Source organism: Callithrix jacchus, chromosome 10 (assembly GCF_049354715.1).
Source record: "Callithrix jacchus isolate 240 chromosome 10, calJac240_pri, whole genome shotgun sequence".
NCBI lineage: Eukaryota > Metazoa > Chordata > Mammalia > Primates > Cebidae > Callithrix > Callithrix jacchus.
Genome location: NC_133511.1, coordinates 83,934,362 through 83,946,382, shown reverse-complemented (window position 1 = coordinate 83,946,382; position 12,021 = coordinate 83,934,362). Strand labels below are relative to the sequence as shown.

Here is a 12,021-nt window from a genome sequence, read left to right as displayed (position 1 = left end):
TAGAGACTTGGTGGATTACTGTATCTTTTTCATGGTGCCCACTGGCCCAGTCATGTAGGGCAAAGAGGCTATTGTTTTTTCTTTAAGAGCAAATTAAATAGGAAGCATTTCTCTGAAGTACATGGAGGATCTTGGGTTCTTGTAAATGGCTTAAAAAAAAAATAGAATACACCTGAAAGGTTTTGTCACTGGAACTCCAGCCCCAAGTTTGCATGTGAATAGAAAAATGCTGGCCTGGATCCCAGGCCTGTTTGTAGATGGTTTCATCTAACCATCAGTGGTGACTGTGACCTCTGGGCCCGTTCATGCGGTCAAAGTTTTCAGCTGGAATTTTCCATATTCATGTTCCTCTGTTGCAAAAATTGTAAGGCAGCAAATGTGGAGGGAAGGTGATTTATTATAACTCACAGCCCTATACTTTATATGAAGAAGTCTTGGGGAATGCCAAGGACCAGCTGCAATTTTTCTGAGACTCAGTTTCTACCAGCTTCTTGAGCTGGCCAGCTTCATTTTCCCCCTCTCTCTACCCCATCTTCATTCTTTCCTTCTCAACCCAAATCACCCCCTACTACCCTCACTGTTTTATGTTTGTTCCCAGTTTTGCCCCATTTTTCTACCCTCCACACAGCCACCACAGTACCTTCGTGTTTCACTTTCTTGCCCAAAACCCTGCAGTGGCTTTTCAGGATCTTCCAGGAGAAATTCATTCTCTGTTGCAGAGTTTGCAGGCAATTTTTGGCTAAAAGTCATCTCTTCACCCTGTGTGTCACCACTGTTCCTTTGCACAGGCCCTTCTTATAGCCAGACTTGCAGTTCCTGAACATACCAGGTTCTCTTTCCTGCCTCTCTGCCTTCACACATGGCCTTCCTTTGGCCTGATTTTAGATCTTTAGATTTTAGTTCAAGTGTTACTTCATCTGTAAAGTTTTCTATATATGCCAAGGCAAAATTTGGTGCTTTCTTTTCTGCTATGGGAGTAATTCAAATGCATTCCTACTATATTATTTATTATAAAATTCTAGAACCATTTGTTTGAATATTTTTCCCTCTCTCTTACCCCAAATTCATTACCACAAATTCATTCACTAGTTAACCTTTTTTGAGTATTGACTCTCAATCAGGCATTGGGGTAAGTAAGGGCTTTACATAAGTTCACTCATTTCCTCCTCCTTGGGTGTAGAGATTATTATCATCTTCACTCCACAAACTATGAAATTGAGGCTTAGAGAATTTAAGTGACTTGGCAAAGCTAGTAGTCGGTAGGTCCAGGAATGGCACTAGGCACTATGCTAGATGCTGTAGATATAAAGTTTAATATGACATAGTCTCTTCCGTCAAGGAGCTTGTGGTCTAGTAGGTGAGACAGGTAAGTCATAGTGTCAGTCCAGGATGCTGAGTGCAGTGATGAGGATGTTCAGGGTGCTACGGCAGCAGAGCTGGGAACTAACTTACCCTGGGGGAGGCTGGATCCCTCCTCTGCATCCCACCTCTGCATCCCTCGCACTTAGCATTGTGTTAAATTGTTTTCCCCTGTGACCAGGACTCAAAATCTGTCACTTTTTGCTTCACTCTCTGTATTCTCATTACTCCATCTGCAACACCTTCCTCCCCAGTGAGTCTGGAATCTGTACTGCCTCCACCCTGGTCCAGGCCCCGTTCTCATAATCTGCTGCAAGCATGTGAGGAATGTGCATGAGAGTGTGAAGGTTTCTGGAGTACCAGGAGTCTCTGGAGATTGCCTGTGCTCAGCTCATTTGTCATTGCCTAGGTTTCCTGGAGCATTTCCATCCTAGGAAATTTTTTCTTGGCCTCAAGACAGAACTTCTAAGAACATGTCCCAGGATTGGGCCCTCTGGCACCAAGTCCCTCTCACCCCACCACTTCTGGCCAGCCTCTGCTGTGTACTGGATCCTGAGCTGCTTACAGAGCTGAGAGCACTGAGGTGTGGCCCCTGCTCTCCAGGACTAAGGATCCAGTAGGCTAAACTAGATGAGGGCAGAAGACTGGCTAGACCTGGAGGGTGATCCCTCGGCCTATGGCAGGGCTGGACCAATAGACAGGAATCAGCTGATGATGGGAGAAGAAGGTTGTGAGAATGGGAAAACGGGCAGACTTCATAGATGGGTCAGCTAAAGAGGAGTGCAAGCTGAGGTGTGTCTAGGTGGGGTAGGACTGTCAGAGGTCAGAGGAAGGAGAGATGTGAAAAGACTGGCCCTGTGGTCATTGCCCAGATTTCTTCCTGTTAGGGTAACCTTCAGGTGGAAGTCGGTTTCAAACCAGCAGAGACTAAGATGACAATTTTAATCTGAAATCAAAAGAGGTGGACCCAATATCCAGATAGAAAACCATTCTAATTTTTTTAGGACACAAAAGGAGTAAAGGGAATGTACATTGTGCCAGGTACATGGTATGTTATTTAATTTTCACAGAAACCCCATGAATCTACATTTGTGAATGGGGAAACTGAGACTACAAGTCATACAGTGAGTACAAGGGTGAACAAGCAGTATTTGAAGCCAGGTGTGATTCCAGAGCTTCTCCTCAGTGTTCTGTTTGTTCTCAGGAGACTGAAAAATACCCCCAGTGGAGACAATTGAATAAACTCCTGAGTACCACACAGTAATCCAAAAACTAACCAGTATGAAACTGTCAACCGAGGAGCAAAAAGTTGTTAATGAAATCTTTGCCAGCATAGGCTGTGTTATAATACTTAGGAAAAAAAATGTCTTCTGCAAAGGGTCAGGTTTTTTTAACTTTCTCTTCCCTGTTCTGAGCATGATCATCTTTTCCAAAAGCTATGGGTAACCTCATGACCCTAAGATCTCTGAAAGACCCTTCTCTGTTGGTGCCTTGATAAATAATCCTAAGATAATATAGCCTGGCCTGCTAGAGACCTCTGTGAGTGTGTGATCTGTCTCACTGCTAGAGCTCATTGGGCTCGTTTAATAATTAAAGGCCAGTGTTAAGCATTTTGCAGTTTGTCCTTCGTGGACAGGAGTGGTTTTCTGTGTGTAAAGTGATATGCTCTGTTCTCCAAGGACACTGTTTCCTGAAGTGCAGCTGACTCAGCATGTTCAGACATTGCCATTGGGTAGCTTAAATTTCATTAAGTTTTCTTTTAAAGAGAACTCTCTCCCATCTCATCTTTGAGACAAGTCCATGAGGCTTGGTGGTGGCTGGGAATTTGCACTAGGGAAAATGGGCTCTAAGGCAAGCTCAGCCACTTCCCATTGTGCTGAGGAGCCAGTGCATTTAGTCACTTTAACAAAAAAAAGAGGGGCCATTGTTAGTCTCATTACCATCTGTTCCCCCTGTATTGGTCATTCGAGGCTAGTTCTAATTACAGTATCCCCAATTCATGTGTTCTTTCTTGCTTCCAGGCCTTTGCGTGTGTTGTTCTCTCTGTCTCTTGGTCTCTGTCTCTTTCACCTTCCCCCACACTTTACTGGCCTCATCTTTCTCTGTCTGATTCATTTCAGGTCTTGCTCTCCCTGGGGTAAGGACTCTTTCTCTGCACCCTCGTAGCCCTTTTTGTCTATGTCCCTCTTAGCAGTCATTCCCTTTTGTGGGAGTTATCTGTTTACTTGCCTTTCCCTGGCAGACTGAGAGCTCTTTGGGAATTAGGGAATCATGGAGTATACGAACAATGAACAAATTGAGATAGTTTGTAAATTCTGCTGCTGAGAAAATAATAATAATTATTAAGGAAGAAAATCAGCCTTTGCTGAGGACCTATTATGTCTTAAACACTGGACTAGATATTTTACATGTGCAATCTCATTTAATTTTCACAATGGCCTTGGATTGTGAATGTTAGAGGTTATACAAAGAAGCCAATCTTCCTTCAGTCTTTCATTATCGTCCTTCTGTTTTTGGACTGACTCATCATAAATGATCTGCTTTATAATTTAATAATGAGTACTTTTAAAACTTAAAAAATTGCTTTCTTTTAATTTTGCAGTTTCACAGTTTAGCATTGAGTACAATAATATATCAGATGACTGTCAAAATGCAGAACCAACTCTTTTGCTGGAAATAATTACACTTTGCCAAACCCGTTTATTTTGAGCAGCTCCAGCGTGATAATGTACTGAACTGTAAATGTGAGTCTTGTGATGTATGGATTATGTGGGGGGATCAGAGTGGCAATTAAACCAAGTGCAGATCCAGTGGATGGGTGGTAAAAAGGGAAATAGAACATGTCCCTTTGTTAAATACATTCTCCTGAAGCTAAGTTTGTAATTTGACAATCTAGGCAGCTGGAAAAATTAGGAGCTGCTTCATTGGAGAAGCTGGCCTGATTCTTCAAACTTGCACTTAGAAAATGAAACCGTTGGTTCTCTTGGTGAGTCTCTGGTCAGATTACTTGTTTCTCGGGCCGCAGGCAGTTCAGGATCTGTATGCATAGACTTGCTCCCTGCCAGGCCAAGTCCCCTGTCTTGTGGGAATGGTTGCCAATGGCTCTAATCTCACACCATTAACCTCTCACATAGGCCACTGTAGCCTTCAATTAGGCCTGTCTAAAGGGAGACTTAGCTTGGTAGAGTGACAGTGGGAGTTGGACAGATCTGTGAATTAGGTTCCTAAAACTGATTGACAGCTGTGTTATTTAGGGAAAGCTGCATTCTTCCTCTGAACCTCAGTTTTCTCGTCTATAAAATGGAGATAGTTCACTATTCAGTGGAATTTATTGAGCACAGTTATGTGCCAGCCACTTCCAAGGCATTTGGGGAATAGACAGAAATCCTTATCTTTATGGAATTTATATTTTAGTGAGGAGAGACAGACATCAAACCTAGACATAATACACAAGAAAATCAAATACCATGTTAGAAGATAATAAATATAACCAAGAGAAGAAAAAAGAGTGAAAGCAGGATTAGGGATTTTGGGAATTCTGGGGGAAGTGTGAGTTGCAGTTTTTATTTTATTTTTTAAGACGGAGCTTCACTCTTGTTGCCCAGGCTGGAGTGCAACGGTGCAATCTCGGCTCATTGCAACCTCTGCGTCCCGCCTGCCACGGCCCCTGCCCGAGTTCAAGTGATTCTCTTGCCTTTGCCTCCCAGGTTGCAGTTTTTAATAGGCCTCATGGAAATCATGACATGGAGTTGGTGAGGGACTTAGCCATGCAGATATCTGGGGAAGCATATCCCAATGCAAAGGCCCTGAAGTGGGAGCAGGCTTGGTATACTCAAGAGATAGCAAGAAAGCTGGCATGACTCAAGTGGAGTGAATATGGGGGAGAATAAGAGAGGATGAGGTCAGAGAGATAATACCCTCAGGGTGGTAAGGATTTAATAAGTGATATTTATAAAGCACCTTACTCTTCCATTTGACTATCCATTTTTATAATGGCACTGTCACCCAGACTCCAAACTTTAGTGAGACTTTGACATCTTCTTTTTCTGCTCACATTGCCAATCACTTGCTGTGTCCCTTTTTCCTCAGTCCCATTGCACTTAACCTAGTTGTTTCCAGACTCTTCCCTGTCTAATCACAGTGGCCTCCTAGCCATTAGATCTGCTGCTTCCAGTCTCTCTATGTCCATCCCTCCTCTTACCCTTTCCTTTTCAGGCCATGATGAAGTATTGAGCCTTCTCTCTCCTGCTTATAACCTCTCAGCTGCTCATTAGTGTACTCATTTATTCATTCCTTTGTTTATACATTCAGCATCTTTTGAGCATTTGCTAATGCTCAAAGTCATTTGAATTCAGTCTAACGGAAGAAGCAGACTTGAAATAGTTATAATACCAATTCAGAAATGTTTGTTTTTACCCTAGTTGGTTGCAAAAAGGATTTGGGGTTCAATGATTTGTTATGTAATATGATGAGTAATATGTAGCAGCTCTCTATATAGGTACAAAGTTCTGCTCTCTCAACCTAGCATTGAGTCTTCTCTGCTGAGGCACAGTCCTGCCTTTCTAGTTTCATATCCCAGATTCAAGTTAAGTGAACCTTTTGCTTCACCGAAGAGGATAACCCACAGTTCTGTAACGTGACTTCTCTTTCACACATTTATACCTTTGCTCACACTCTGCCCTTTGCCAGAAGTGCTTTTTGCCTAATCTATGTTCTCCTTCTTTTTCCAGACTAGTTTTAGATGACACCTCCTTGGGAAGTCTTCCCTGATGTCCAGGTCCTAATTGATCACTTTCCTTCTGTGAACTTCCATAGTAGCTTTTTGTCAGTTACCACTTTGGATATGAGAGAGAGAGAGAGAGAGAGAGAGAGAGAGAGAGAGAGAGAGAGAGAGAGAGAGAGAGAGAGACAGGCTGACTGTTCCTGCTTTATTTCCCTTGCTGGTTATGAATTCCTTGAGTCATGGATCATTTTCACCTACAGCACCTGGCATGGCACCTTTTCCATAGGAGGCACTCAGTAAATCTTTGAATGAGGGAATGAATGGATGTTTCCCAGCCCCTAACATCTGGGGAGGGATTTGCCTTGGAGGTGCTTTTTCTTATGTTGATATAAATGAAGTGCTAACAAGTTCCTGGAGCCCAGATGTATTGACCCTGCAGGGAGCTCCTACCGTCTGGTGCTGTAACTCTGAATGCATTTTCTTGTAGAAGCCATGATGTAAATAGTTTCTACAAGTAGTTCTCTCACTAGTTCCAAACATTTGACTTAGAAACATACTTTTGGAGTCTTGCTTATTCATATGTTGAGGACTGCCTTTGTTTTGAAGTGCTTCACTTGTACCAGCAGGCAGGTGGTGTCTGCTTCCCTATACCCACAGGCACAATGGAGTGGAGAAAGGAACACAGACTTTGGGTCATACAGAGATGGTCAGCTCTACCACTTGAGCAAGTTACTTTATTGATTTGAGGCTCAATTTTCTAATCTGTAAAACAGGGATAAAAATACCTACCACAAGCATAATGAGGATGAACAAGGTAATCTGTGTAACGGACAGTGCCTAGTAACTACTTATAAACCCCACTTAATAACCAAAACAGAGTCGCCACCCGGACTCCGCCATGTTGGGTCTTGTGGGTCGTGTGGCCGCTACCTCGGCCTCCGGGGCCTTGCGGGGACTGAGCCCTTCAGCGTCGCTACCCCCAGTGCAGCTCTTACTGTGGGCCACTCCAACGGCGGTCTATCCTGTCAGGGACTATGCGGCTCAAACATCTCCTTCGCCGAAGGCAGGCGCCGCTACCGGGTGCATCGTGGCGGTCATTGGCGCAGTGGTGGACGTCCAGTTTGATGAGGGACTACCACCGATCCTAAATGCCCTGGAAGTGCAAGGCAGGGAGACCAGACTGGTTTTGGAGGTGGCCCAGCATTTGGGTGAGAGCACAGTTAGGACCATTGCTATGGATGGTACAGAGGGCTTGGTTAGAGGCCAGAAAGTACTGGATTCTGGTGCACCAATCAAAATTCCTGTTGGTCCTGAGACTTTGGGCAGAATTATGAATGTCATTGGAGAACCTATTGATGAAAGAGGTCCCATCAAAACCAAACAATTTGCTCCCATTCATACTGAGGCTCCTGAATTCATGGAAATGAATGTTGAGCAGGAAATTCTGGTGACTGGTATCAAGGTTGTGGATCTGCTAGCTCCCTATGCCAAGGGTGGCAAAATTGGGCTTTTTGGTGGTGCTGGAGTTGGCAAGACTGTACTGATCATGGAGTTAATCAACAATGTTGCCAAAGCCCATGGTGGTTACTCTGTGTTTGCTGGTGTTGGTGAGAGAACCCGTGAAGGCAATGATTTATACCATGAAATGATTGAGTCTGGTGTTATCAACTTAAAAGATGCCACCTCTAAGGTAGCCCTGGTATATGGTCAAATGAATGAACCACCTGGTGCTCGTGCCCGGGTAGCTCTGACTGGACTGACTGTGGCTGAATACTTCAGAGACCAGGAAGGTCAGGATGTATTGCTATTTATTGATAACATCTTCGGCTTCACCCAGGCTGGTTCAGAGGTGTCTGCCTTATTGGGTAGAATCCCTTCTGCTGTAGGCTATCAGCCTACCCTGGCCACTGACATGGGTACTATGCAGGAAAGAATTACCACCACCAAGAAGGGATCTATCACTTCTGTACAGGCCATCTATGTGCCTGCTGATGACTTGACTGACCCTGCCCCTGCTACTACATTTGCCCATTTGGATGCTACCACTGTACTGTCCTGTGCCATTGCTGAGCTGGGCATCTATCCAGCTGTGGATCCTCTGGACTCCACTTCTCGCATCATGGATCCCAACATTGTTGGCAGTGAGCATTACGATGTTGCCCGTGGGGTGCAAAAGATCCTGCAGGACTACAAATCCCTCCAGGATATCATTGCCATCCTGGGTATGGATAAACTTTCTGAGGAAGACAAGTTGACTGTGTCCCATGCACGGAAAATACAGCGTTTCTTGTCTCAGCCATTCCAGGTTGCTGAGGTCTTCACAGGTCATATGGGGAAGCTGGTACCCCTGAAGGAGACCATCAAAGGATTCCAGCAGATTTTGGCAGGTGAATATGACCATCTCCCAGAACAGGCCTTCTATATGGTGGGACCCATTGAAGAAGCTGTGGCAAAAGCTGATAAGCTGGCTGAAGAGCATTCATCATGAGGGGTTCTTGTGTCTGTCCCTCTCCTCGCCCCTAATCCAGAAAGCTTCATTTTTCTGTGTAGGCTACACAAGAGCCTTGATTGAAGATACATTCTGTCTGAACAGTATTTAAAGTTTCCAATAAAATGTACACCCCCCCAAAAAAAATAACCAAAACAACTGTAAATTTAGTTTCTTTTGTCTCTCTGAAGTTCCTGTAGACTAGGATAGTGCTTCTCAAATGATATAGTGCATATGAATCACCTGGGATTTCATTAAAATGCAGAATCTGATTTAGTTAGTCTGGGTTGGGACCTGAGATTCTGCATTTCCAGCATTCCTATGCTGTTGATATAGGGACCATACGTTGAATTGCAAGGTGTTTGGGTGATGGTTCTCAAATTATAGCCTGCTTCTGAATCACCTGGAAAGCTTGCTGAAATAAATATCTGGGCTCCACCTCTGATGATATACTCATTCAGTAGGTCTAGAGTGGGGCTTGAGAATTTGTACTTCTTATTTATTCATTCATTCATTCATTTTTATTTCCATAGGTTTTTGGGGAACAGGTGATATTTGGTTACATGAATAAGTGCTTTAGTGGTGATTTGTGAGATTTGTGAGACCCATCACCCAAGCAGTATTCGTTGAATCCGATTTGTAGTCTTTTATCCCTCACCCACTTCCCCCCCTTTTCCTGAGTCCTTGAAGTCTATTGTGCCATTCTTATGCCTTTGCATCCTCTTAGTTTGCTTCCACTTATGATTGAGAGCATACAATGTTTGGTTTTCCATTCCTGAGTTACTTCACTTAGAATAATCATCTCCAATCCCATTCAGGTTGCTGCAAATGCCATTAATTCATCCTTTTTATGGCTGGGTAGCATTTCATTATATATCTATGTACCACAGTTTCTTTATCCACTTGTTGATTGATGGGTATTTAGGTTGGTTCTACATTTTTGCAATTGCGAATTGTGCTGCCGTAAACATGCGTGTGCAAATATCTTTTTTGTATAATGACTTCTTTTTCTCGGGGCAGGTACCCAGTAGTAGGAATGCTAGATTAAATGGTAGTTCTACTTTTAGTTCCTTAAGGAATCTCCATATCGTTTCCTATAGTGATTATACTAGTTTACATTCCCACCAGCAGTGTAGAAGTCCTCCCTGTTCACTGCATCCACGTTCTAATAATATTCCCAGATGATGCTGAGGCTACTGATTTAGGGACCACACTTTGAGAACTGTTGTGCTAGGGGGATAACAGGGATGAAATTAATAAGAAAAAAGAGGTAAATGATAGTAATTGTTCCACTCCAGGATATTTGAACTCTCTGCTTTTTAACTTGTACACGTCCCTAGAGTAACTATTATCTGACCAGCCTTGGAATGTCTTATTAACAATTAAATAACAACAACTACTAACACTTACTGAATATTTATTATGTGCCAGGTATTGTGCTAACAGCTTTATATAGTTTGACTTAGTTCTGATAATAATCCCATGAAGTGGATACTATGGTTTTCTAGCTTGGTGTTTCCTATGCTAACCAGTTCATAAGAATCACCTGGTGTGCTTGCTAAAAATATAGATTTTCACATCTCTACTTTGATTATAATCTGGTAGGACTCAGTGCCTCCAGGTAATCTGTAAGCTCAGTTAAAGCTAGAAATCTCTGCTGCAGTTAATTAGCTGCTCTGCTTCTCTTTCGTCTGCACCCAACACAAAATGCCAATTTTTAAGAAATAATAATAATAATCATCATATATTTGACACTGAAAGTTGCACTCAACCAAGTTTTCCTTTGATGAATCAGAAAGCCCTTTAGGATTTCCAAATGCCTGGAGTCCTCATTTTGAACATTCCTGGACTGTAGAGGTACAGAAGGGCCAGGTAATAGAGTGATGTATTTACTACAAAGCCAGGGAAACCCATGCCAACTGTATAACTTTTGGCTTTCTTGAGCATTTTGTTTGAAATATTATTCTAGGAAATTGGTTTTCATTGCATCCAGATGGATGCTGTGATTCCACAGAATTTTAAGAAAAATGTGGGGAAAAAGATTTTACTTGCTTGTCTTCAGGCCACAGTTTGTTTGCCCACAGCAAGGTCAGTGTGGCCAATCACTGGCTTTCAGCCACACCCATTACTACCTCGATAGTCCCTGCACCTGCTTCTGTGCCTCACCTGGCCAGAGCCTTCAGCTCCTCTCTGGTTTTCCAGCTACTGGCTTCTTTGCCTAGCCTTTTCCATTTAACCTGGCATTGCCTTTCCATATTTCATTGGAACTGTGGCTAAAAATGGAAAAGGGGAAAAGTTCATAGTTGTATTTGTAGTTGGAAATTCACCAATCCCCTGCCCGCTCTAGGAGATCCTGTCTGCATGCCTTACTGTGGGAGGTGGAGTTGGGCAGTGAGGTGTCGTGAGCGTGAGGTTGTCTGTTAAATGTACTATCCTTGAGTCATCAGCAAAGACTGTTACAAGAACAAAGAAAATGGAGGTTTTCTTTCATTTTACTGATGCTAATCTGAGTTATTTCTTGGGCTAGTTGAGTTAATGATCCTCAGAATGGTTTTCTCCTGCTAATGGAAAAAGTATTTCAGTTTGATGGAATGAGCACAGGACCAAGAAGCAGAAGAACTAGGGACTCAGATCATCTCTCCCTGTGATTCATTCTGTGACGTTGGGCCAGTTAGGTGATCATCTCTGATAATAGTTTTATCTTTAAAATGAGGAGGTTGGACTCAGTGGTCTCAGGATCAGCTTGATATTCTGTAATCTTGCGATGGCCTAGTCACAGAAAATATGCCATCAAAATAATTTGTCCCAAAATTCAGTCAAGTTCACCCACTCAGCCAATATATATTGAGTATCTGGTATATTTCAGGTACTACCCTGGGCATTATGGGGGATACAGCATTTAATAAGGCACATTGATCCATTTACTCAGTCATTCTTTCATTCATTCATTCATATAACAAGCATCTACTTATTGAGCACCTATTTATGCAAGCATTATGCAAAAAGCTATGAGAGACATAAAAATGAATTAGACACAGGTTTTGTTGTCAGTCAATACGCTGTCTAAAAGGATGTCAGATTACAATAAGGAAAGCTTTTCTAAACCATGTTCTCTAAGAGAGGACCTCTTCTTTTATTCTCCATTCCTTTCCTGCTTTTAATGGCACTTATCATCTGACCTTAGTTTATCTGTTTAGTATCTGTTTCCCCATCAGAATTTAAACTCCATGAGAGCAAGGCCCTTTGTGTTGATTACTATTATATTACAGTGACTAGAATAGTGCCTGACAAAAAATAACCCTCAATAAAATTCTTTAAAAATAAAATATATACGAAAGAAGTTTGAAACTGTGTGTCATAAAAGATACTTAGATAAAATGTTATGGGAGCTTAGTGAGAGGAGAGATCTCTTTTTAATGAGGACAATGTTTTATAATTTTGGTTGCATATT

At 42.5% G+C, this 12,021-nt stretch overlaps 2 protein-coding genes across 14 annotated transcripts in view; both read left to right on the top strand.

Moving 5' to 3' along the window:
* The window catches only part of SERGEF (secretion regulating guanine nucleotide exchange factor), a 259,650-nt gene that overhangs the window by 110,981 nt on the left and 136,648 nt on the right, over window positions 1-12,021 (top strand). The window lies entirely within an intron of this gene.
* On the top strand, window positions 6,959-8,717 carry LOC100401662 (ATP synthase F(1) complex subunit beta, mitochondrial). Its single transcript, XM_002755078.7, has one exon. The coding sequence runs from the start codon at window positions 6,981-6,983 to the stop codon at window positions 8,568-8,570; it is 1,590 nt and encodes a 529-aa protein (XP_002755124.2). The 5' UTR covers window positions 6,959-6,980; the 3' UTR covers window positions 8,571-8,717.

Excerpts from the sequence above, each read along its gene's own strand:
- LOC100401662 (XM_002755078.7), top strand. The coding sequence starts at position 6,981 with ATGTTGGGTCTTGTGGGTCGTGTGGCCGCTACCTCGGCCTCCGGGGCC.